The sequence below is a fragment of the Tetrao urogallus genome (genome assembly GCF_951394365.1).
Source record: "Tetrao urogallus genome assembly, chromosome: 5".
NCBI classification, from domain to species: domain Eukaryota; kingdom Metazoa; phylum Chordata; class Aves; order Galliformes; family Phasianidae; genus Tetrao; species Tetrao urogallus.
The window spans coordinates 58,814,625-58,841,001 of NC_136818.1; the positions used below are offsets into that span (position 1 = coordinate 58,814,625).

A 26,377-nucleotide genomic window follows, 5' to 3' on the forward strand; every position below is an offset into this window, starting at 1 on the left:
TCCCTCGTTCCCGCAGCACCATTCGTTTACATCCGCAATTCTGCATCTTTCAGATAAATTACGCTTCGGCGTAATAGATTTAAAGCACGCCAGATTTTTTATCATTAATTGTCAATGTGCAAAATACCTGCTGGTACTTCACTTTAGAAGAATGTAATTGGCAAAAATGGGAGGCTGATGAATAGATAATAGATCCTTAACTACCAATAAACAGTAAGCACCAGCCAAGAGTATTAGGATGTGATCATAATTATTCCGCGGCCCCAGCCAATGGGAGGAGGAGAACTCAGCCCTAAAATCAGCCCCGGACCCAAAGGTAATCGCGAAAATCCGGACAGGGCTGGAGCCGGGGATCGCTCCCCCGTCCCGCCCGGAGCGCCCCGGCCCCGCGGGATGCGGCCGCTCTTCGCTTTGTCTGCGGCCCCGCGCGGTGCGGGCGCTGCGCGGCAGCGGAAGGACACGTAGAGAAGTTGGGAAGTAAAGCGCGGCCCGATCCGGAGCGAAGCGAGAGAGGGGCACCGCGCCGGGACCGCGGGGCTCCGCGTTACACCCAGGTAACCCCGATGGGCCGCGAACCCCGGCGATACGGCGGGGAGAGGGATTCGGGCTGCGTGTCCCACCCCAGCCCGAGCTCCGCACAGCAGAGATGCAGAGCTCACTCTGCCCCCCCCGTTCCCCCGTCCCGTTCCGTCCCCTACCTCTGTCGGCGGCTGCCGGCGCTGCGCGGGGGCGGCCCGGGGCGCGGCTGCGCGGATGTGCGCGCTCCCCCCGCCCGGCGCACTCCGATCCGCGGCTCCATCCCTCCCGATGGCGCTGCCCGGCGCTTCGCCTCCCCTCTGACGCACTTTAAAGAGTCTCCCCCTTCAACCTCCAGGCGAGTAATAGCGACCAATCATCAAGCCATTTACCAGGCTTCAGAGGAAGCTGTTTATGTGATCCCAGCACTAATTAGGCTCATGAACTAACAAATCGTTTGCACAACTCGTGAAGGGGCCGATCACATCCATGGATTGTCTTTGGACTTAGGGAGGGAGGGGGGGTGGAGGGGGGGGGGGGGGGGGGGGCGACCGCCTTTTCCTCGCAGGAGGGAAACTTCTCCCAGCAACTTTCCGCGTGTGTGTGTGTGTGCGCGCGGCGCGCGTGTCTCCCTTTTGGGTACCGCCGGCTGCCGCTGCCTCCTTCCCTCCGGCCCCCGTCTATTTATGTGTGTATCTATCCCTCCTCAAGTCACTCCCCGCTGCAAACTTCCCCGGATCGCCTCCTCCCGCGCACCGCAGAGCCACGCACAGATTTGCCGGGGGACGCCCGCCGCCGCCGCACCATGTTTCAGCCCGCGCCCAAGCGCTGTTTTCACCATCGAGTCGCTGGTGGCCAAAGACAGCCCCTTGCCCGCGTCTCGCTCCGAGGATCCCATCCGCCCGGCGGCTCTCAGCTATGCCAATTCCAGCCCGATGAACCCTTTTCTCAACGGCTTCCACTCCACCGGCAGGGGGGTCTACTCCAACCCGGACTTGGTCTTTGCGGAGGCCGTCTCCCACCCGCCGAACCCGGCCGTGCCCGTGCACCCCGTGCCCCCTCCCCACGCCCTGGCCGCCCATCCGCTGCCAGCCTCGCACTCCACGCACCCGCTCTTCGCTTCGCAGCAAAGGGATCCCTCCACCTTCTACCCGTGGCTAATACATCGCTACCGGTATCTGGGCCACAGGTTCCAAGGTACGTGAAACTTTGCCTCGTTCCCCTACGCTTGGGGAGGGCGGTGGGCGGTGGGGCTGCGCTGGGCTCCGTCTTTGCTTCTCTCCCCGCCCGGTTCTGGCCTCGCGGATCAGTCCGAAAGAGGGGTCCCGGCTCCGTTCTTTCCGGTTCTGCTCCTGCTTCGGTTCGTTTTCCCTTCGAAAAGGGCGGCACGGCCGGGTTTGACTTCGGCAGGGTTTGTTTATCCCCGAAAGAAGCGAGGGTTAAACCCAGGACGGATGTTTTAATGCAAACGTACGGGGGAAGAGAGGCAGAGGAGAGGGCTGGAGGGGTGAGGGTCCCCGCCGTAGCCCGGCCCTGGCCCAAAGAGAGAAGGGAAACTCAAAGGCCGGCGCAGGGGCGCCCCGAGGAAATGGGGCTGCGGAGAGCCGCGCAGCGGGAGGAGACCGGAGCTACCCGGTGGAGAACAACCTCAGCGGGGAAAGAACCAAATCTATGGCGCAAGATGAATAACCCCCCCCTCCCCCCCCCCCTGCTTTAACCCTTTGCTAATGGCAAAGTCTTCTGCCAGGGGTGAGCCGGTTTCTCCCGCAGTGGGTCCGGTTCTGCTTTTAAGTTTCGTAAAACAAATCTAAAAAAAAAAAAAAAAAAAATCAGCCTCCTCCGTTCTTTGGACCCCATCTAGATCTATATTTTTATATTTTTCCTATTATATTTTTCCTCGATATTTTCCCTTATTATTCCCTAACGAAATCCACCCACCTGCGGGTCTCCTTTCCCGGCTGCCCCGAACGCGGCACCGGGGGGAGCGGAGCGGCTCCGCGCGGGCGGAGAACGGCCATTGCCTCCCGCAACGAAATGAGGGGTTTCTCTCACCGGATTGTTTGTCGCAATCATCCCGCGATGGTACAGAGCTGCGGATGAAAGGCGGAAACGCGCCGGTGTTGAGCCCCAGCCTGCTCCCAGCACACCCTCCTCCCGCAACGATTCCTAATGCGTTTACGGAGAGGGACTCTCGGTGCCTTCCTCGCCTCGTAGGGAACGATCCGAGCTGCGGCGGGGACTGAACCGGGGGAATGTGGGGAGGGGGGTGAGAAATCCGCAAGCCGAACTCCGGCCCAGCAGCAGGCCGACCCCGCCGCTTGTTTCTCGAAGTTTCTGTCCCTGTCGGACCGGGCACCGGCGGCTACCGGGAACCCACCGGGAGGCAGCGAGGGAGAGCGGGGCGGGCGGCGGGGAGGCCCAATGCCGGCACCGGGAGCGGCGGAGCGGAGCGGGGCGGTGAGGATCGGCCGTGGCCGCACGGAACCTCTGTGCCGGCGGAAGGAAAGAAATCCGTATAGAAACACGGAGCGATGTGAGGGGAGAAGGGCGCTGCGGGACGGGGCCTCACACTCCACAGCTCGGCTCTGGCCGATCCTTCTCCTTTATTATTATTATTGTTATGATTATTATTATTAGTGCTCTCCGGGTTGCGTATACCATTCTATTTTCTCCCATTTCTCTCCTTCCCCTAAGTACTCTTTCCATACACTTATCGAAATTATATTTTTTAAAGTCTCTTTCTGAAAACCAAAATAAAACAGAAGGAGAGAGAAAGGGCAGGGAAAGCTTTGAGGCAGTAATGGTGGAAAGAATAATTCTCGCGCTAAGAACTCCTCTCGGGTTCTCCCTGCTAACCTCTGTCCCGCTGCCCAGGGAACGAGACCAGCCCGGAGAGCTTCCTTCTGCACAACGCCCTGGCCAGGAAACCCAAACGGATCCGTACAGCTTTCTCCCCGTCCCAATTACTGAGACTGGAACATGCCTTTGAGAAGAACCATTATGTGGTGGGAGCGGAGAGAAAGCAGCTGGCACACAGCCTCAGCCTCACGGAAACTCAGGTAAGGGGGGGGAGGAGATGGCTGCGGCCGGGATGGAGGGAAGGCACCGTGGGGCACCTCGGAACGGCCCTCGGTCCAGACCCGGATGGGTTCCCCGTGTTCGTGCCCTGCCGAGCGGCTCCGAGAGGGGGGAGGCGAGGCGTTTCTCTGCCCCAGTGTTAGAAACCCTCTCCTGGTTTGGTTTGATTTGGTTTGGTTTGTTTCTGCGCGGTTGGCGTGACCCGCACGAATATTCGCGTGCAAGGGGCAAAGCCCAGGAAACAAATAGCGGAGAGGAAGAAAAAAATAAAAAACAACCCCAAGTTTGGATACGAGGGCAGAAAGGCAGCGTGTGTGTGTGTGTGTGTGTGTGGAGGTGGGGTGGTTCACTCATTCCCAACCCTGCGTCCGTCACAGCGGCGAAAAGACGGACCGGATCGGGAGAGCACGAAACTTCAAAATAAAGGCAGAGAAATTATTAATGGCGAGGAATCCCCTTTTCTCCCTCCTCCCCCCGTTGCTGGCTGCGGTCCAGAACCACATCGTAGCCCGTTCCGCTCCCCGGCGCGGTGTTCCTGGTCCGGCCGCGGTGTTCGGAGCGCACGGAGACGCGGCTCCGCGGAGCTCCGCATCCCGACGGTGCGACTCCGTGCGGGGTTCCGCCCTCCGGCACAGCGCCCGGCCGTGAAGGTGATGGTGCTGGTGGTGTTGCTGTGGTGTCGGGCTTTTGTTTTGCGCCTTTCCGACGGTGTCGTAGGGAGAGTGTTCCAGATGGGGATTGTCTTTGCCATACAGTATGTGGCACTGTACTTTAAAAAAAAAAACCGACAAAACAAACCATACAGCCGAAGCCTAGTTCAAAGTTCCCAGTAAACAGAGCGTTCTCTGGGCGGATTAAGTTGTAACACTTTTTTTTTCCTTTCTTTCTTTTTCTTTTTCTTTCTTTTTTTTCTTTTTCTTTCTTTCTTTTTTTTTTTTTTTTTTCTTTCTTTCTTTCTTTCTTTCTTTCTTTTTTTTTTTTTTTTTTTTTTAAACTCCTTTTCTTGGGGGAAGCAATAAAGAGGTTGGAGCTTTTGTTTTAAAATGTCTCCCTAACAAAACAATAAAAAGGGATCGCCACTTTTATGAGGTTCTCCGAACAAGGGACCGGTCACGGGCTTATTTCCAGTGGAAAGCTGTATTTAAGGTGGTCTTTGTGCTGCTTGATTCCGAAGCTGGTCGGGGTCTTTTGTCCGGATGTCAAACCCCCAGTCCCCTACAAATGAGCTCCCTTTTGGGAGATCAGCGTGCAGAAATGAACCGTCCTCCCCTTCAATTAGCAAACTAAAAGCAAATTAAACTCACCCCTTGTTCCCCGCTCAGCTTTTTGATGGGGGACTTTTGGAGAATATGAAAATGCAGTAGAGATGTGTGTCCGGCCAGGCAGCGCTCTGTTCTGAAGAGGCAGCGAAGCGGGTTAAACCAGCTTATTAAAATGCTCCCGTTCCCTTTCCCCCCTCGCTGGGGCCTTTATCAGGCACTTTCAGACAGAACCAGAGTTTAAACTGCTTTAAAAAAAAAAAAAAAAAAAAAAATTGTTTACCTTTGGCCGCTACGAGGAGTGTGGCCAGCCCTAGAGATAGCTTCAGATCAATACTATCTGTAATTAAAGCGCCGGAGTCAGCTGCCGGATGGTTAAGTCAGATTTATTCGGCGCTGAACAAATCCGGAGGGGTATTTATGGCCGCACTTCCAGCTCTGTCCCTAATGCGATCTCTCTTGGACGGCACATCCCGAGGAGATGCTCGGGGCAGCGCCGGACGTTTTTAATTTAGGCACTTTTTGATTGGTTTGTTTCTTTCGTTTTAATCGCTTTTCCAAAAGGAAAAGATCTCTCGTTCGCAATCCCGTTAGGGCCGAGGCACTCGTTTTCTCCGTGCGCATCGGTCCCGGTGCGGCCGTGCCGAACCGTTCCGAGCTGTACCGTGCCGTGCAGTGCCATACGGAGCCGAACCGTGGCGAGCCGAAGCAGCCCCGGGATCCCCTCCCAAATTCTCCGGGACACTTCGGCGGGTGCGTTCCCGAGAGCAGCCCGGATGGCTGAAGCCAGCAATGCGCGGGTCCTGGGCGTGCGCTCAAATTCCGCGCAACTGCACCGGGTGTTCCCACTGCGTCCCGGCTCTGTGCTGCGCGCCCACGGCTGTCTTGCGCGGCTGATCGGGCACAAGCGGATGGGTACACGTAGCGGCACGGCTCTCTATAGGCGTCCCTATAGGCGTCTCTGTAAGTGTCCTATGGGTTTCCCGGTCGGTGTCGATATAGATGTACCCGTGGAGGTCCCTGTAGGTGTCCCTATGCGTGTCCCTATAGATATCCCTGTAGATGTCGGTGTGAATGACCCTATGGGCGTCCCTGTAGGTGTCAATCTAGATGTCCCTATAAATGTCCCAATAGATGTCCCAGTATGTGTCGGTATGGATGACCCTATAAGCGTCCCTATAGATGTCCCCTACGAGTGTCCCTATAAATGTCCCTATGGGTTCGCCCTATAGCGGTGTCCCTATGATCGCCCCATGGATGTCCCTGTGAGCGTCCCTATGGATATTCCTACAGATGCCCTTCTGGATGTCCCTGTCGGTGCCTCTACGGATGTCCCCATAGGTGTCCCTGTAGGCTCGGGGCCGGCCGCAGGCCCCGCAGGTGCCCGTCCCTTCTGCAGTACCCGTGCAGGACTGTGTACTGAGACCCCGTGTCTTACCCCCGCAGGTAAAAGTATGGTTTCAGAACAGAAGGACGAAGTTCAAGCGGCAAAAGTTGGAAGAGGAAGGTTCGGACTCACAACAGAAGAAAAAAGGGACTCATCACATTAACCGGTGGAGAATCGCCACCAAACAAGCCAGTCCAGAAGAAATCGACGTCACGTCGGACGATTAAAAAACTGGCACTTTGAGACATTTCAAGCCAGCCAACGCATCGAAAGAAAGTGTTAAAGGCTCCCGCACCCCGGCGTGGAGGTGCGGGGAAGGGACACGGAGAGCTTCATCCAAACGCGATTCCCGTCTGGAGGGCGGCGGCGAGCGGCGGGGGCAGAGCGCGAGGTGCGGAGCGCGGCGCTGCCGGCGCGGCCCTGGCACGGGGATCTGCCGGGCAGAGCCCAGCGCCGGGACGAGGGACTGACTGACTGACTGACTGACTGACAGGTATTCCGTTTCTCGCAGTCCACTTTAAAAAAACATAAAGTCCAAAAAAAAAAAAAAAAAGATTTTTTTTCCAAAAAAAAAAAAAAAAAAAGAAAAAAAAGAAAAATCTAAAAAAAAAAAAATCTTAAAAAAAAAAAAAAAAAGCAAAGAAATCTCACCACCTTACGGGACGTTTTGCACTTCACAGGGTTTTTTTGTTTTTGTTTTTGTTTTTGTTTTTCCGTCTTAAAAAGTAACATTTCCGTAAGCAGCCAAAACCCACACCTGTTTCAGAAACTTGAATTGCATGTGTAAAGCCGTCTGGGCAGAAAAAGAAAAACAAAACAAAACAAAAAAAAACAACAAAACAAAACAAAAAAAAAAAAAAAGGAAAAAAAAAAAAAAGGAAAAAAAAAAAAAAGGAAAAAAAATTACCCCGGTTCCTAAAGACATAAATGAATGGTAATTTTTTTTCCCCTCTAAGACAGGTTCTGTGTGCTTTTTAATTTTATTTTACGAGAAATGTGCAGTCTGTAAACATTTTATGATAACTTCTGGCGTCAAAGTGTTCGTGAAGGTGAATGGAGTAGCGGTACCCGGGCGTAGTGTTCCCCGACGGACGGACGGGGGGGGGGCGGGGAGAGGGCGGGGGGGGGGGGGGGGGGGGGGCGAGAATGGTCGGAAATTTGCTGCCAAAAAAAAAAAAAAAAGAAAAAAATAAAATGATCCCCCTCCCTCCCCCCCCTCCCAACTCTGTCCCCACTGCGAAACCGAATGCTGATTATATTTTAACGCAAATAACGCGCAAACCCGGCGACCAGGTTTGGCGGTGGGGAGAATCCGGAGATAAAGGACTGAAAATCGCGTACTGAGGGTTTTTTTTTTGTTTTGTTTGGTTTTGTTTTTATTTTTTTCTCCTAATGGCCATTTTCATTGGGGCAATTTTCAAGCACTGACCTTATAATATTCCAAGATCCTAGAGCTACTAAAAAAAAAAAAAAAAAAAAAAAAAAGTGACAAATGTTTCCTTCATGTCTTCTATACCAGAATGTAAATATTTTTGTGTTTTGTGTTTAATTTGTTAGAATTCTAACACGCTATATACTTCCAAGAAGTATGTCATTGTCAATATTTTGTCAATAAAGATTTATCAATATGCCCTAACACTTCAAGCCATCTACTTCCCCCCCCCCCTCCCCCCTCCTCACACCTTTCGCTTTTCCCCCTGCGCTCAGATCCGCGCTCCGGTGCCCGCGCAGCGCATTCCTGCGGCCGTGCGCGCATTTCCTTCACGAACCCAATCGTTTGGAAACAGCCACCTCCAAACCAGCCGCACAGCGCTGCTGGCTGTAAATAAATACCTCGAGAAAAAAAAAAAAAAAAAAAAAAAAGGACATAAAACCAAATCCAGCCCCTTCCCCGGGCGCAACCCGATGGGAGGCTTGCGCGGGTCGCTGCGCGCTCGGCAGAATGCAAAGCTTCCTTGGCAGAACTACGGATTTGAGCGTGCGGCGGTGATTTTTATATTATTATTTTTAATGTTTTCCCTCTCGCCCACCTCCCTTCACCTCCGTCTCCTCCCACCCCCCTTCCTTTTTTTCTTTTTTTTTTTTTTTTTTTTTTTTTTTTTTTCCGCGATCCCGGGCGCTGCGCAAAACTCTGCTGTAAAAACAACCCTGAAACTTTAAAAGAAAAAAAAAAAAAAAAAAGTTGCTCGGGGTCCTTGAGGAAACGAGCCGGTTTTCTGGGGGTACACAGTTGTTTTTTCATGCTTCATTTGCTCCTTAGCCTGATAGACTGCATTAATCAGTTTTATTTCCATTGATAGAGAAACCTCGTCTGCTCTGTTCGAGCTACAAAGAATCCTGCGAGCTTTTGTGAAAGTGCAAATCAGTTTAGGCAATTATCATACCAGGAATATGAAGGGGAAAGAGGAGGCATTGCCCAGTGGTCTCCTTTAATCTCTTAATCCGTGGATCCAGGGGGGCTGGTTGGACATAATTTAGGACAATCTGACTACCCTTTACACTGTGATAAGGCGAAGTTACAATGCATCGCGAAAATACGAGCTTTGTTCAACGCCCTGCCTTGAAAAAGTTGAGATTAGGCATTCCGCGCACGTGGTGGCGGCTCCGCCGGGTGCAGTGTAAATTATTATTATTATTTATATATATATATACATATATATATATATAAATATCTGATTCGATTTTATTTTGGCGGCCTTATGGGATGCCGGTGACTTTGCGGTTCGGCGGAGGCCCAGGCGTGTCGCAATGCGGTCCCTCTGTCCCGAGCCGCCCTCCTGGCCCAGCAGTGCCACCCCCGAGGCGGAGCCGTGCGCGCACCGCTGCGCGCCTCCACCTGAACTCCTCGCGCTCTCCCCAAACCCACGCGGACGTTCTGCGGCCGAACAGCGGGCTGGGGCCTTTTGGAAGATTGTTTCCCATCTTGATAAAAGGCTTATTTCTGCGGGAGCCCTATATTTTTTCCCCCGCCCCCCCTTTCCCTCACACCCGCCTCCACCCCCCCCTTTTTTTTTTTTTTTTTTTTTTTTTTTTTTTTTTTTAAACCGTGAGGAAAGAGAGGGGGAAAAAAAATTAAGCGTCCTATGTAGCGTAACAGCAATAAAATCTTCAGAGAATGCCATTAGCTTTGAAAAAAAACCCTAAAAGCTTTATTACAAACCGAGCTTTGAAAATAGGGGGGATTAGGAGTCTGAAAGGGTCCCACAATGGTTAGAAGAAAAGGTTTCATGCTAATGAGGTTAATGCCCTTTGTATCTCAGGACTCCACAACTTCATTACTCCCTATCTCCGGCTGCACCAAGCGGCTCAGAACACTGCAATCCACTCCAGCTCTCCCCTGCCTTGCCTAGAGAAGGATTTGATAGCAGCTCTGTTCAAACTAGATAATTATATCTTTTCAAGTCGGAATTAAGATAAAGAAAGTGAAGCAAAGGCGGCTAGCCTTGATCCACTGCAAACAAATTTGGCGCACTTTCGAGTCTCTCTCCCCCTGCCTCAATAGGCAGGACAGGCAGCTTATTAGACCCTCATTTGCTTTATTAATTCATCTATTTAAAGTGGCAGGATTAAAGAGAGGGAGAGAGAGGGAGAGCCTAATGTGGGACAGTGGATGCCAGGCAACGTGGAAATATAAATATTGGCGAGATGCTATCCGAGCGGGCGGTTAAAAATACATTTTCTATTAAATAACTGGGAGGGGTGGGGGAGGGAAGGTAGATTTCGGGTAGCGAATTACAGACCGCGGCGGATTTTTGCTGCTCGTTCGAATGAGATATCGGTGCCTGCCCGCAGGCGGTGCCTCGACGGCCGCAGTCCTCGGGATCTACAGCGGGGGACGCGGGGGTTTTCGACCCGCACCTTCCGCAGCGCTGCGGAGTGAGGGAGCGCGGAGCGGCGCCGAAGATTTCCCCTCGATCTCCCCTCTCCCTTATGGCTGGAGGCTACGCTGCCACTCGCCTCGCCTCCTGTCCACCCGGCCGTGCCCCAAATGTGGCACCTCAGCTCACGGAGCTCCCACCGCTCCCCCCCAACCTCCCGGGTCCTCTTCCCTCAGCGCTGCCATCGTACTGCCGCAATAGCACCGAACCTGAGCTCGGCGCTGCCCGGCTTTGCTCCGCACACAGCATCTGTCCGCCCCGCTTTGGCCTTTTAACCCTTTCCCTTCGAACACAGCCGGCGGCTCTCGGTCTTTCCCGGCCGTGGGCTGATAGGGTCGTGCCCCTCAATGTTCCTGTCCCCGTTTGGAGTCTCTAGTTTATTGTGCTGCTGAACGGCGTTTATTTTTCCCTCTCCCCTCTGGTGGATCTCGCCGTTACTTCGGAAATTAGCAGTTACCCATAATTAGCGAGTCCGGCCCGTAGGAAATAGGCACAGCCGGGGTAGCTCCGAGCGGACCTCTCCCGATAGCTCTCCCGCTCCCCCATCCACAGCCGCTGCTGTACCCCCGCACAGGGCCCCGCTGCTCGGTGCGACGGGAGTTTGGAGAACCTCCTGACCCCGAGCCGCAGCCCCTCTCTTGCTGGGACAGCATTAACCGGGAGGACCACGGTGGAAATCCGAAGGGCCGTCCGTCCCCTCCCCTCTCCCTCTTTTAATCACCCTTTGCAATTAGCGCCTGTTGCGGGATCCCCGCACCCAGCCCTTCCCCAGCGGTTCGGTGGGGGCTGCGTTTCCGCTCCCCTCCGCTCCCGGAGCGCCGAACCGCCCCCGTCCTTCTGTCTGTCTGTCTGTCTGTTCGTCCGTCCGTCCCCCCGGGGGGCAGCAGCGGCCGTGCGGGGTTCGGGCGCTGCGGGAGCGGCTTTATAGAGACGCTGGGCACGGAGCGGCCCGGCCTGACGTCAGGAGAACCCGATCCGGCCCGCTCCGCTCCTGCGTCTGAAACTGATCCTTGAAATGAGAGAACAGACTCTACACAATTCCCATGGCCTTGACATAAGGTACAGCGATAAATATACACCACTAATGAGCAATTACCATATAATCACCTTCCAATTAGCTCGCATAATGATGAATTAAACATTCTAGCCTGCTGGATTAGGTTTCTTACTTTGTATATTATTTACGATGGCTAGCTTCTGCTGAGCACCAAATATCGAATGAGATAGGGAATTTCAGTTGGGCTAATTACGCATTCAGTTCACGCCCGGAGTTTTTGTCACCCGCTAAGGAAAGTGCGTTGGAAGGTGGTGTCCATCCCTTTCTGTCCCTCCTTTTTGATGTCCTAAAACAAAACCCTCTCTTTTCCACCGATGCTCGGCTCGGTGCCCTCCCCGTCAATCCCTTTCTTCTCCCCAGGGCCGCACCGACGGATGATGGACCGAGGCTGTCCCCGGGACGCCGAAATAATGAGGGGTGGCCCCGGTGTAGATGGTCGGGACGCAGAAGGGCTCTCGGGGAAGCGGTCTGCACTGTTACATCATTTTAGGAGGTGGGAGGGGACCCCAACCGCAGGTAGAAAGACTCTAGTCCCACTGATGTGGGAATCCCTCCGCGATGCTCCACGCGCTATCCGATATCTGTGCTATTCTGGGGCGGGGGCTCCCAAACCAATAGGTCAGGAGGGAGAGGACGGGTTCTGCTCCTAGGGAGCGGCTTTGGGCACGGGTGTGGTTCTGCAACGGGGGGAGAGGAGCAAAAGCGGCCCCGAAGGTGGAGGGGGAGGATGGAGGGCTGACGGCAGAGGTCTGGAGCTCGGAGTGCTTTGGGAAGGGGACGGGGGGCTGCAAGGAGGAACCCGGCTCATTCTGTGCTGTTAAGCCGGACCCTTGGTGTTGTCTTCACGGATGCGTGAACCAATCCCCATTTACAGCCCTGCCACGCACCGGGAGCTGCCTTCCGCACACCTCCAACGGCACCTGCGGGAAATCCCCCCGGGACCCCACGGGAGTGTGTGTGCGTGTGTGTGTGTGTGGAGGGGGGTGGGTGGGGGGACAGAGGGGGGTGGAAGGACACGGCTGTCAGCCCCCCTCGAGGTGCCTTTGTAAGAGCGGGGTATCAGCAGTGTCTCAGCCAACCCCGGACAGCCCTCGTGCAGCCCCAGCGCTCGGATTCACCTATTATTGTTAATATTATTATCAGGAGGATATAAATTGTCCTGTTTAAAAAAAAAAAAAAAAAAAAGCCAAACAAAACAACCAAACCATACTGGAAGAATCCAAAACAATTTCAGCCCCCGAGTGAGCGCTGACTGAATGAGTACCGGGGACGCGGCCCCAAACACGGCGTGTAGATCAGATGATGTAACTCTGCTGTCACATCCCGAGCGCCGGGAAACGGCCGTTCCGATCCTCCCCGAGGTGAGGAGTGACCGAATTCCCGTTTGTTTGGTTTTTTTTTTTGTGGGTTCGATCTATCGCTGTGCCGGTAACGAAACGACCTGGTGATGGTTGTGCTGTGCTCGCATAGTGCGTCTCTCCGCATAGGGCCGGGCGGCGGGTGTAGGCACGGTTGTTTTATCTTTTGATAAAACAGGGAAGAAAGTGCATTCCTGTGGGTTACAAGAGCGAGAGATTCCCAGATAACTCTCCCGTGGTCTCATTTGTAGCCCACCCGATCACGGTTATTTTATTTGGCAACGTGTGCTCGGGATAAGATGTGCTGCGATGAGACGTGATGGGGTGGGAGGTGATGGGATACTGGGACACGGATGTGATGCTCAGAGCCTTTGGCGAGGCGCTCCCTCCTGTGTCAGCCCCTGCTCCCGGTGACAGCCTGCCCGGAGCTGCCACGCCGCACTTCTCAGGGTTACAAAAAAAGAGGACGAAAGAGGAAGACGGAGTTTGGAAAGGCTGTTCAGACAAAATGTGAAAGGGTCTTTTCATAAGAAAAACGTTATGGCGTTTTACTTCTCGAGGAGTGAGAAATAATGTCAGATCTGGGCTGCAGCACTGACTGAGATCCATAAGGAAGAGTGAGTAACAGAAATGAGGACAGTAAGAGAGCAGAAGAACGGAGAAAAGAGACAGAAGAAATGTGTGAAAAAGGGGTAGAGAGAAACAGAAGAAAAAAAGGAAGGGAAAGAAAGAAATAGAAGAAAGAGAAGAATGAAACAGAAAAAAAAAAAAGAGAGAAAGAAAGAAAAAAATAAAAAGAAAGAAAAAGAGAGAAACAGAGGCAATGAAAGGAAATGCCACGTGCGAAAGGAAAGCAGAAGGTTGCAGTGTGGAAATTAATGAAGATGTCACACAGCCGTTGTCACACGAGCATGGGGAAGGGTCGCGAGTTCAACACGGGCCGACTGGGAAATTCACGCCGATTTGCCTTTGGGAAAGCCAAGGGCTTTCGGAAATCCCCTTTCTTTCCACTACTGTGGCAATGTCCCCAAAGGTTGGGTTCGTTTTTTTTTTTTTTTTTTTCCTCCCGTAAATACAAGCGGCTCCGAGGACCCCGCTCGGGTATCCCCGTCTGCCGGAGCCCCACCGCAGCCGCAGGAACGGCTCAGCCCCGCGTGTCCCCCCGTTGCGCAGAGCCGGAACGGAGCTGGGGACATCGCCGCCGGAACGTGGAGAAAAGGCTCTTAGGGGTGGTTTCTTTTCTCCCAGGGAACCGGGCAGACCCGGAGCCGAGGGGACACAGACCCCGCCGCTCTCCGCAGCCCCGCCGGGTTCCGCATCCGCGGGACGGGACGAGAAGGATACGGGACCGCTCATTTTCGGGTACGGGGATAACTTCAGGCTGCTCCTCCCCGCGACTCGGTTGGAAAAGGAGCACGAGGCGACGCCGACACCAGTTTAATTAATCAAGGCTCTTGTACCTTCGGGGGGATTGCATCAGTTAGCATGAAATATTCATACGGGAGCTCTCCCGAGCCGCTCCGTTTAATCATCCCTGCCGCAAACGCAGGGCTCCGGCTCTCTACGCGTGTGCCATTGATTTCCGTGACCTCATCTGCACACCTCCGGGGGGCGGGACCCATTCTGACAACCCCCCCCCCCCGGAGGGCACCGGTGTCCGTCCCGTCCCGTGTCCCCTCTCAGCCCGCGGCCGCTGAGTTTTGCACTCAGACAGTTCAATTGCAGCAATTCTATATTCCTCTAAAAAAAAAAAATAATAAAAAAAAAAAAAAAAAGGAGGAGTGGAGGGGCGTAAAGCAAAACACCCAGGAGGAAAAGAATTTACCGTCGATTAATTTAAACCAGTTCGAATGGACGGGCTGTCAGTTCTGTAAGTAAATGACGCCGTGTTGATTCAGATGTTTCTCGCCGTGATCACTGCCGGACCCGCAGCCCTCGGGAACCCGCACGGGGAGAGGATTTCGGGCTCTGAAGCGATGAGCCCGGCTCCCACCTCTCCATCAATCACGGCTTTATTGGGTGTCACCCGGCGGGGTGCGGGGAGAGCAGCGCACGTTAAGTGGTGCCATTAGGCTGCAGCGCAACAAGCGGAGAGGAGGTAATTGGCAGCAATTGGCGGCCCCAGTCCGCTGACCTGTTAATCTGCTGCCACCAACGCTCAGCCAGCAAAGGAGGGGAAAAAAAAGAGCGGGGGAGAAAAGTCTCACCGGCAGCAAAACGCGGTGTTTGGGTGGGAGGCCCCGTCCCACATCCCGGTGTCTGGGAGGTGTGCGAAGGGAACTCGCACGGGAGGAGGCCGATCTCTCCAAAACAATTCCCTCCCAAGGTTACATTGCGTCTGGGAGAGGAGATGGGCCCTGCTGTGGCTGAAAGGAAAACGCTGTCAGGGATTTTTAACAGGTGGCTCTGAGCCTGCCGTGCTGTGAGGAGCTCAGGATAGGAGCCATGACAGCCCCCAGACCGACCTCGTTCTACAGAAAGTGGAATTCAGGTGGGATCCATCACCATCACCACCATGGTGTATTTCTTTTTCCGTTTCTTTTAATGTCAGAAGACGTGCAGCATTCTCAAATTTACTTCTTTTTATTGCAGTTTTACGTCTTTTTCTTTAACTGTGAAGTTTTGGTTAACAGAGAGCAGCTGTGGATTTCCCATCCCTGGAGGTGCACAAGGTCAGGTTGCATAGGGCCCTGGGCAGCTGATCTTCTGGGTGGCAACCAGCCCACAGCAGTGGGTTGGAACTACACAATCTTTAAGGTCCCTTTTAACCTAACCACTCTGTGATAATCATTGGGAAAACTCCCTAGAAAATGACCTTGGGATCATATTACAAACATATGGCCCCAATCAGTGGCCCTCACTGGGCAGAGACAGACCCCATATCTGGGTCCCACACACAAGGACCTGGGGTATTTTGTTATTATTCATAAATCCTTCACACTGGTAAGTTTCAGACTTTTCTTATTGCTGATGAGCTGCTCTCTCCCACACGTGCACACAGTTGATCTACTCAGAACACGCTTGGATTCAAGTCCAAATCAATGAATAAATTACACAGATGGGTTTCGTTGCTTCTATATTTGCTACATATAACAAATCAGCAAAAATGTTCAGCTCGTTAGCTGGGACAATGCAATAGCAGAGGGGTCAAATACGAGCATGAAAGAAGTGCTCATTTTTTTTCATGTGCTGTGACTGATGGTTGGCAGAGCAGCCATGGTTTATACCAGGCATCTCCCCTAATATAATGTACTTGTGAGAAAGCCCAAAGTGTTAATACATGACAGAATTAAAAATAACTCTCTTAGGCTAAATTATATGTTGTGGAAAGTTCCAGCTATGTTCATCTCATGACATTATTTTAAAGCAGACGAGCCATTTTTTCTTAAATGAAATATAACTGCATCCCAGTAGCAGCTTAACCATTGCGATGGGTGTATGCAGCATGTTTGGGTTATATACTAGGGACTGACAAATCTACACACTGTAAAATGATGGTTTTATCATAGAATCATAGCATGGCTTGGGTTGGAAGGGACCTCAAAGGTCATCTAGCTCTAACCCCTAGACCTAGTTCCACGTGCAGATCAGTGGTAGAGTTGTGATGGAGTTGTGCACATACGCATGGCACTTGTTTGGCACATTTTCTTAGCTTTTAGGGTGTCACAAATACCCCCCTTTTTTTTTTCTCTCCACCATCAAGTTATTAATCTAATATAAGGATGGAGCCATTGAGCCAAACCCTCCCACTTCAGCCCCTGGGATGACTATGGTGTTTGTGTCCAGATCACTTCACTCCTTGCACTGCCAACTGATATACACTCTGATCCATACATGGCCCAGAAAATCTCCTGAGCACCACAGAGACCTTTAACCATGATGTATCTCTTGGACCATTTCCATTTAAGGATTCACTGCTGGTGTGTGCTGCACCCCAGTGAGCACTGGTGGGGCTCTGTGCTCTGCACATGGCAATCCCCAATGCCTGAAAAGGCAGAGACATGCTCGGCCATGTGCCCTCCATCTTACCTATTAATTTTCTTTTATTCTATTTATTATTATTATTTTTTTTTAGTCTGTTTGGCATCTATTTGAGATGCAGGTGGCATTTTGGCAGACTGCACTTAAAATGACTTCCAAGTGGGATAGCTCTGTGTAATGGAAATAGGGAGGGTCCTCCAACCTGGGGTATTGCAGGAGAGCTGAACCCTGTCTCTGCCCATTCCCTCTGAGAGGAAAACAAGCTGAGCATCTTCTACATTGTACCTCTAGGACACACTTCTCATCCATCAAGAAGGGAAGCAGGGCAGGTGGATGTCTGCCCACAGGTTCTCCACAAGGACAAACATTGTTCCTTTGTACATCACCCGGTGCAGGGAAGTCCTGGTCCATTCCTAAAGCTGCCAGGGACTCCTGCAGAACAACCAGCAAGAACACAATACATCTGCTGCCGAGCTTGCAAACCTTTCATGTTATTTATGTACTAATCTGAACAGCGTGGGCCAGATTTTCATCTTAGTTATGCTGGAGTAAATGAGATATGGGTTTGGCCTCAGATCCAGAAGATCTATAGTCAATCAGTGCTCCTAATGTGCTCATCATGGAAATATCTTGGCATGGTGCGGCTGGCCCACTTCAGTGTGACTAGAATAGCAAAGCATTATATTAAGCAAACAGAACAGTTTGATTTATAGATTTGTGGTAAGAATAGTTCAGTTTTCCAGGGTGTTCAATTTAATTAACATTCTCCAGGGAAAAAACTGCTATTGTTTTCCTAACCACATGCCTTCCAATACAAAATAAACTCTTGCTGGTGTGTATGTGCTGCTTAATTATCCTAAATGGTTCCTTTTGAAAGTTGTCTATTGACCTGCTTCTACACTTCACAAGTGGAGCATATCCCATTCACTCGAGAGTGTGTATCTACCTGCACTCAGCAGGTACCAGATGAATTTTAACTCTGCAAAAACACGAGCACAACCTGCTGCATGCTGCACTGCCAAGCGCTGTGTGCAGATAGGGCAGAGAGGGGAGTGTGCACAGCCAATAAATGGCAGCAACAGGACCAAGGAATCATAGAATTGTTTGAATTGGATCTGAGTCTGGTCCAGCTCCTTGCCGTGAACAGGGACATTTGCAGCTCAGTCAGTTGCTCAGAGCCCTGTCCAGCCTGACCTTGGGTTTTTGCAGGGATGGAGCATCCACCACCTCTCTGTACAACCTGTGGCAGTGCCTCGCTACCTTTACTGTAAAAAACTTCATCCCTATCACCAGTTTAAATCTCTTCTCTTTTAGTTTGAAACCTTTTCCCCTTGTACTATCACAGCAGACTCTGCTAAAGAATCTGTCCCATTCCTTCTTATAACCCCTTCTAGACACTGACAGGCTGCTCCCAGGTCTGCTCAGAGCCTTCTCTTCTCCAGGCTGCACAGCTCCAGCTCTCTCAGCCTGTCCTTGCAGGGAAATGCTGCATCCCTTGGGTCATTTTTGTGGCCATCCTCTGGATGCACTACAACAGGTCCAGATACAATACCTGCAGCCCTAAGTACTCAAGAGCTCCCCCATGGTTTGGTTGTGCTGGTTTTTAGATTAAGGTGCAGCACAGGCTGGTCCCAAGCAGCATCTTGTACGAATGCTGTGCTAAGCCTGGTGCCATCCTTTGGGACGTGCCTGCCTGCCACCCCTGGGATCTTGCTGCTCCTGAAGATGGAGAGCAAGAAGGTGCTGGGGCTCCACATATCCTGGAGCTTAAGTGGGAACAGCATGGGGCACAGTGAGTGCGGTGGTGTGGGATGATGGGAGGGCGAGCTGTTGTGTCGTTGAGTCAGAAGTGAGAGCTGGCTGTAGCCGGCTCCAACTGAACACAATAAACAATCCCACTTGCAACATGCTGTACTATTTAAGGGCTCGGAGATGCCACTGGGAGCTTTGCCTGGATAGCAAGCAGAGAGCAGGTCCTTATTTTCTCTCATGTCTCTCAGACGTAGTACAGCCCCACATGTGTGATGGGGCTGGGTAGTGTGGGGAAGAAGATGGTGAGAAGGACAGCCCCACAGCACTTCATTGCTGCTCTCTCGCCTTTAATTTTTACTTTCCAACAGCAGCATCTCAGATTTTTTCCCATCTTGGGTAAAAAATAAATCCATATTCTAGGAAAAGATTAGATATTTTTCTCTCTGCTTTGCAATGCAAAGCAATTTATTGCAAGGTCCCAGAAGTTGTGTTGCTCCCTCCCGCAGCACCGTAGACTCAAGCATAAAGCAACAGGTTAAAATATATTTGTGTGTTCATTAGTAAGATGCTAACTGACATGTTAAACTGGTCAAAACAGCTGGCAGATTTCTCCCTAACATGACTATGTGTAGTTTTTGTAAATGTGGAGGCAGCTTTCCTGAGAAGCATATTTTAGACACATCTAAATTATATTACGAGTCAAGGCCCAATTTGGTAACAAGCTGTGAGACATCAAGGATATTTTAATGAAGAATTCACGCTGGAAAAATATATGTCACAAGACATATGAATAGATGCCTCCATGATTACTAACCCTTTGCTCCCCGTGTGCTGATTTATGGTTAAATGCAATGCACTAGGATTCAGATGATGTCCGTGCCTCCAAATGGCCACTTGGGTCTCTTCTCCAGAAGGCAGCACTCAGAAACAAAGCGGCATCAGCAGAGATGCCTGAGGTTTGATTTGAATTTTGCTCCAGTTGACTGATACTATTTATACCCCAGGCTAATCAGAACCAGGGCTGTTTCATCACACTAAATGTCAGGAAAAATATATCATGTGCATCAAGGGAGAAATCTTGGCCCCACTGAAGTCAATGGCAAAACTCCCATTGATTTCAGTGGGGCCAGGATCTCACCCTGAATAAAAACTCATGTTTTAGGCACAGTTTAAATGGTGATGGGTTTATCTGTGAAATTATTAAAGAATTTCTTTGGGGAAAGTTATATTGTTGAAATGCAATTATGTATTTTTGTAGCCTCTACAGAGCTGTTGATGCCTTCACAAGCAGTTCAAAGGAGCTTGAGCAGGCCCACTTCAAGGCTAAATATGTATGAAGTGTGGTTGGGCAGCTATTAGAAGACATAAATGAGTGCAATTCAATGTCTTCAGACAAAATTTCACTGAAAAGCTCTTGGGTTTGCATCTGGATGATCCAAATGTGAATATTTTTCCTTCTGAGTGACGTGGGATCTCACCAGGGCTCCAGTGCAGCGGATGTAACATATTGGAGTTGATGAGCCTGTTGGACATGAGCTTGCAGCTCTCTGTCCTGCTCCCACACTAATTGAACACAGCCCCAGGCCTGCGATGCCTACCAGGCTCCGGCAGCACTGAGCAGACCCAAAGATCTCGGTTGGGAGGTGGGCAGCTTATCGCTGCTGGCTTTGGACATCCTCAGAAAGGTCTGGGGAAGCCCTCCATTCCACAGCCTTCTCTATTTTTTCAGTTGAGGGTTTCTCATCTTCCTAGTCGGCACTGCAGACGAGCAAAGTGTTAAAACTCACGAGCTTCCATACTTGGAGAAGCCATGTTTTGCTGTGACAGTTCGCAAGTAGAAAAGCAGGCTGGTTTTCTCTGGATATTTAGCTCACATTGTGTATTCCTCCAGCTATGTTCCTAATACTTTGAAAAGTATCAAGTGATCAAGAACCTAGCTTTGCATTTCAGTCAAAAGAATGTCTAGTAATTACAGAAAACAAGAAAACTGTATACAAACAGTACTCGGTGATTGGAAAGCACCATTTTCATCTTCAAAGCTCTTTGCTGTAGTGAATGGATCACACTTTTAACCAAAACCATAAATCTTATATCCGAAATATTCCCTTGTTTTGAACGGAGATAATCAGGCTGATTAATTTTTTCACGATTTTCCCTGGAAACCACACTGTGGCATTGCTTCAGCACTGACTGCCCACTTTGCACAAACACCGCTCGTTCCTGAAATACTTAGGTTTCCTGAGAATTTACAGTGGGTCTCTTCCAAGTACTCAGTAAGTCTGATCTTGTTTAAATTACGTGAATGGACAAAATTATAGCCTTTGATGCTACGCTGTGAAAACATTTAATCTATTTTGTTTTTAGCTTTCCTTTGACTGGTACAAGAAACAAAGCATGGGAAAGTAGGCACGTCATGATTTATGGGTGAGTGGCCAGTCACATTTGGAGCTAATCTGTTTTCCAAACATTTATACTTCCTAAGAAACATTTTCTCCAAAAGGATAGCTCCTGGAAGTGGCTGCAGGACTGGTCAGAGAGGGGGAAAACATGACATTTGATGTAGTCATCCTGATTAAGGTCCTGTCCAATTAGGTTTAATGAGACAGAGTGAGGGAACCATCCTAAAATACACCGAGGAGAGGAAAATATTAAGAAACAAAGAGGCTTCTGGTCTCAAAGCAGCACAGAAAAGAATTTCAAACCATCCTGATGAATGAGCGTGACCACAGCTTGATGGAGGGACAAAAATGGGACAACTTTGTCTCTGAGAGCTCATGTTGAGATTGGAAAAGCAAACAAAAAAGTAAATCCTTTCACTTCTAGACCGCTAATTTGGCTCCACCAATAAATTAGTCACAATCATCTGATAGTTATTGAGCATGTTCTCCCTGGAACAAACTGGTGGTCTCAGCACTGGCTTTAGGGGACATCTGGCAGTATTCTAACAAAACAGGATTTCTGCTTGCCATTATTGCTGGCCATCTCCATAGGAAGGCCAAAGGACTCTTTGAGCAAGAAATTAATAACCATAAAAACAAAAAGCACAACAATAGTTATTATTATTACTATTAATAATAATATTATACTAATAATTAATATTAATTCACAAGAGGAAATTATACAACTGTATGAGGATGGCAGCAATCACACAGCCAAGGGGGATTTCTGTAAAGCAGGGCTGAGATGTGAGATGTCTGGGGCTGGATTGGGAAAGCATCTGTGACCACCACTATCTTGGCCAACAGAGAAGGGCCAGACCAGGGTTTGTAGCCCTGTAGAAACACAAGCACCAGCTGAAGGAGCCCAGAGTCCCACTGTCGTAGCCAGCAATTACCATGTAGCCACATCTCATGTCCTCTGCATTGACCCAGGCAGCTGATAGCAAGCCCAACCACAAATTCCTTTTGCCTTTGTTTTCCTGTCTTCTCTAGAGAAAAGAGAAAAACTTTCAGAGTCCGTAAGTCCTAACTCCCTTATGATCACTTCACTGATGTATAAAGAGAGAATTTTCACCAAATCCATGATAAGGATTGGAACATAATGCTTAGTCATTCCTATGTTGGCCCTAAGGTGATAATTTAAATGAATTTTGCATTCTGTGCTGATTTATGGTGGCTAAATTAATGTAATAAAACTTCCCAGACCCTTTTCATGTGTATTATTGATAAAAACACTCACTAAAAGAAATGTGAAAATCTATCTTTGTGAGCTCTAATACTCGATGCTGGCATCTGTTTTTCATTTAACAGGATGACTGAAATGAATGTAACTACAAAAAAAAAAAAAAAAAAAGAAAGAAAAAAAACTCAAACAACCAAATGTGTACATATCATTGTGCAAAAATGGTAATTTCATCACTCACTGATGATCAGCTCTGATTTATTTGGGCAGACTCTTAGTGTCTGCCTTTCATTCTCACCCAGAACTTGAGTTCAGCAGGAGTTTTTCTTGGGCAAGGTCTTCAGGCTCTGACCCAGACGTATCCATCTGCAACAACAACAACTGGAAAGGGCCATACACACTGCAATAGCAGAGTGAGTCAGAAATACGGCGGAAGGGTTCAAGTTTCCATTCCGTCACGGTCTCCTGTGCTTCGACATTTAGAAATTTTTATGCACAGTGTTAGAAATGTCCCATGGAGAGGTGGGAAAACTCAGCATTGCTGAGTCAAACCCACCCGAATGCCCCATGATGGCATCTGAACATGTCCTTGAAAGAATATCTTGGTGACTTTGTTCGCATGAATAATGGAACAACCACAATGGTGCAGCCAGAACAAATGTCATGCCAAATCCATCAGGCAGGCAGCAGCATCAACACCACTGTGCTAAATCAGGGCTAGGACACTTGGACCAGTGAGAAAGACACCTGATTGGGCTGTACCTCTCAGCCACCCCCCTGCTTTCCAGCAGTTTTTCCTAATGGCATTTCTTTCAGATTCCTGCCTCTTCCAATTCTTCTCAATGTGCAACATCACAGCTGTATGGCTGTGAAACAGTGTGGAAAGGGAAAAATCCTCAGGAATTTTGGATCTGCAACCTTCAATCAGCCTCGGGGGAGCTGTCCAGGCTCAGAAGACATCCATCAAGTTCTTACTCCAAACAAATCCTCTGTCATCTGCCTTATCCCGTACCCTCTGAAGCCAGTGGGAGTCCTACCAGATAATTCAATAGAAATTGGCCCAGGACTCACCTAAAACACACCTGTTCCTTACTACATAATGTGATAAGCTGCGAAGGTTTGTTTTTTAATTGGACACTTAATACCAGCTTTGGCAGATGATTAAACTGTGATTTACTTCCAAGGGAGATAAGAAGTAAATTTCAAAGGAGTTCTGGATAGGTGGTTTAACAGCACAGTGATTACACAGGGACATTTTGGAAGAACGGGGCAAGGCTAAAGAAGAGCCAGGCATGGGAGTTATTTATGCTCCTACACACAGAAGACTACATGTGATTAGAAAAAGACAACAAATTAGAGCAACGTTTAAGTAGTTAGAAAGTAAGAGATTCTGATTGGACATCAAAATTGGCTAACAAATGTTTAATCAGGAGCCAATGAGGAATGTGTTTCCTCTTCAGCTGAAGTGGAAGTGGCCAGCACTATCAGAATGTCGATGTATACAAATCAAACAGTAAAGCTGAGCTGTCTCATGGGTAAAATAAAGAGGCATGAAGTAGGGACTTGTCAGTCATCAAAGCCCTTATTAATAGCAACTGCAGCTTAAGGAGCGTGGCTTCTTGTTGCAAGGAAGTTACAGCACTCCAATGAGAAAGCAAACATTTCATTTCATGCAAAGCAAGCATTACATGACAGAATGAAGAAAAAAGAAAGGTTGGTGGAAAACAGATTAAACTGGAAGACTGCATATGGGATACTAATAAAGCCTTTTTTTTTTTTTCATTCTGCATGACAAAAATATAATATTATCAAGCACAGTATTAAAATAGTCTGACTCAATAGATGGGCTTCATCTGCCACATTCACCTGGTTTTTCTGCAAATACGTGATATTTTGCAAGGGCTAATTTCAACTTTTGTTCAGCTGGTTGAGATTACTGTAGGCTTCCTTGTGAAGATATCAGCTGTAGTTCTCTATGCAGAAGGCATTGTAAGTAATGAAGATAAATCAATGGCAGGGCCCAGAATAGTCTATCTTCTGTACCCAGACATGGACTACTGGGACTGTTTTGAGCATAGAACAAAGTGCCTGAATGTGGCTACTGTTTTAGGCTAGGCTATCTCTACTGAAGCTTTCTTCTCCTCTACTTCACTTGTGAATATGAATACTGTTCTAGGTCCATTGTAAATGAGAGGTAGAACAGAAGTAACAGAACAGAAAGAGTAAAAGCAACAGGTATTTCCCTATGAAGATATGATTGTTTTGAGATGAAACTGCAAAATGGTAGAAAGGCGTGATGTGAAATAGAATATGATCTGATGGCAAAGTAAAAGCAGCCTCAGACATCACTAAAGAGGTTTTGCACTTACCTACTGGCATCACTAATTTAATCATTTTCGTCAGAATACATTTTTTAGTTTTTTTCCCTGAGAATACTGAAAGGAACAACATTCTGCCTGGTGTGTGTAACTAGGTCAAAACCTGCAGTAATTACAGAATAATGGCTTGGAAAGGCAATATTTCAGGACAAGGTGTTTCAAGGCAACAACTTCAGTAGTAAGAATGACAATGGTATTTATTGCAGGAAATCCCTTGCAAGAAAAATATCTGCCTATTACAGACGGCAATAAAGTAAAAATTTCGCCTCAGGCGTATTTCTTCCTAAGGCAGATCAGTAAATATCTGAGTTGCAGAAACATTAAAATGCCTGTAACTAGTAAGAATTTACAGTTCTACAAAAACGTTGTCAACAATATGTAGAAGTGCTTTAGAGATAAGTAGGTATTTACCCAAGATTTATGGATTATGGTATTTTGTGACATCGTAAAATGTGGAGAATCTGAGCACACGATTATTTAACTGGTCAGCCAAAGGCTCTCCTCAGACTATTAGGTGGTGCCATACATCACCACTGGGGTTATTTCCTTGAAAGGTCCTGGAAAAGGTGTTGTATATCACAAACAGCCCGTGACCTCAGAAGCCAGACTGCAAGCACCTTTTCCTCCATTAGCAGTCAAAGTTAATACCCTTTATGTGTGTGTTTTCTTTTCCTGAAAGAAATTAATTAGCTTTGAGATCCTTTATTCCAGATTGAAGCCATGACCTCTGCATTATGATGCTGTTGGTAATCGACTTAATTTTGAGTCTGATGATTCATCATGCACTCATTATATGTGATTTTCTTGTGCGTTCGTATAATTCATTAAAAGAAAGTGGAGTTATATACACCTACTTAAAATGGATTGAAGGAGAAATCAGCCACAACAATTTACTGCTTTCATACAGCATGCTTCTAGTGTTTGCTGACTCTGATGAAGTCAGGATTCTCCCCCCACATTTCATAGCTATTTAGCATATAGGGCCTTGGGTTTTGTGGAGCTTGTGTTAGCTGCTTTTAGGTGTGTTGCCCCAAAGGCATGTTCAACTCTGTGCTCCCAGACCAGAATAGATTGATTAAGTACAGGAAGGTAATTAAGACCTGTAGTTCTGGAGGTGATCTATCCATTCATAAATTCCTTCTTGTTTCCTGCTCCCTCCTTTCCCTTTCACCTTCCCAAAGAAGAAATGGCACTCCATGGCCCAGGTCTGTATGTTACTGTGCAGAACTCAAGTGCAAAACTGGACACTGATCTCCTGGAGGAACCACAGAAAGGACAAAACAAAAGTTGTCCTGGGAGCCAGAGCCCTACCCTGGTGGTATGGGGTCAGGGATCCAAAGGGAATTTGAGAAGCTACTGGAGAGGCCAGACTGCATGGAGGTGTCAGTGTGGTGTCTCTTCTTTTCGTGGAAAGGGACATCAGGAGCTAAAGGAAAGACCTTACTGCTGGAAAACGTCTGAAAAATGAAACAGCAGAGAAACCAATCGACACAGGGGATTTGCAGCAGCCAATGAGAATGGAGGGATTTGCATATCCAGAGAGAAGCTGCTGGGAAAGAGCTGCAAAGGGATTATGCAAATCCCTGATTGGGTGAAGGTGGCTGATTGCCAGAGTAGGAGATGCACACGCTGCACCGTACCTGGGTAATTATGCAAATTGCACACCCCCAGCCTAAGAGCAGGGCAATTGGCTAGATGAGGGAAATTGCAGTTCCGCATCAGTAAGTGTCCGGCGCTCAGCAATCACACCTCTCTGCAGGATGCATTCAGCACAGCAGCAGCCTCTGACAGCTCCACCCCGTCCATCGGATGCTTGGACGCACTATCGAGCAAGTGGGTGTTTGGATTGCCATTTGCATTTACAGAGACTGGCATCAGAGGGATAAGAAAATGGAAGCTCAAATGAGAACTTCTCCACGTTGCCTGCAGTTGTGTGATCCCGGTGCAAATCTATTCTTGATCAAAGAAAGAATGCAGTTGCCAAGTAGATGAGCTCCCTTAACTGACATGGGAGAGATCTGTAGAGACTGGAGATACAATCTAAACATCTGATTTGTAGTACTTATAATAATATTTATTCTGAGATTTTTGGAAAAGCAATGACACTTAGAT

The 26,377-nt window shown here is 49.1% G+C and overlaps 1 protein-coding gene across 1 annotated transcript; it reads left to right on the forward strand.

Annotated features, from left to right (window-relative positions):
- Positions 1-1,321: 1,321 nt before the first annotated feature.
- On the forward strand, positions 1,322-6,467 carry LOC306946283 (homeobox protein EMX2-like; the record flags this gene model as incomplete). The annotated part of the gene is given in 4 exon segments (XM_079535269.1): positions 1,322-1,348; positions 1,350-1,713; positions 3,391-3,575; positions 6,300-6,467. Coding segments are annotated over 4 exon segments (744 nt in total).
- Between the last annotated feature and the right edge of the window lie 19,910 nt (positions 6,468-26,377).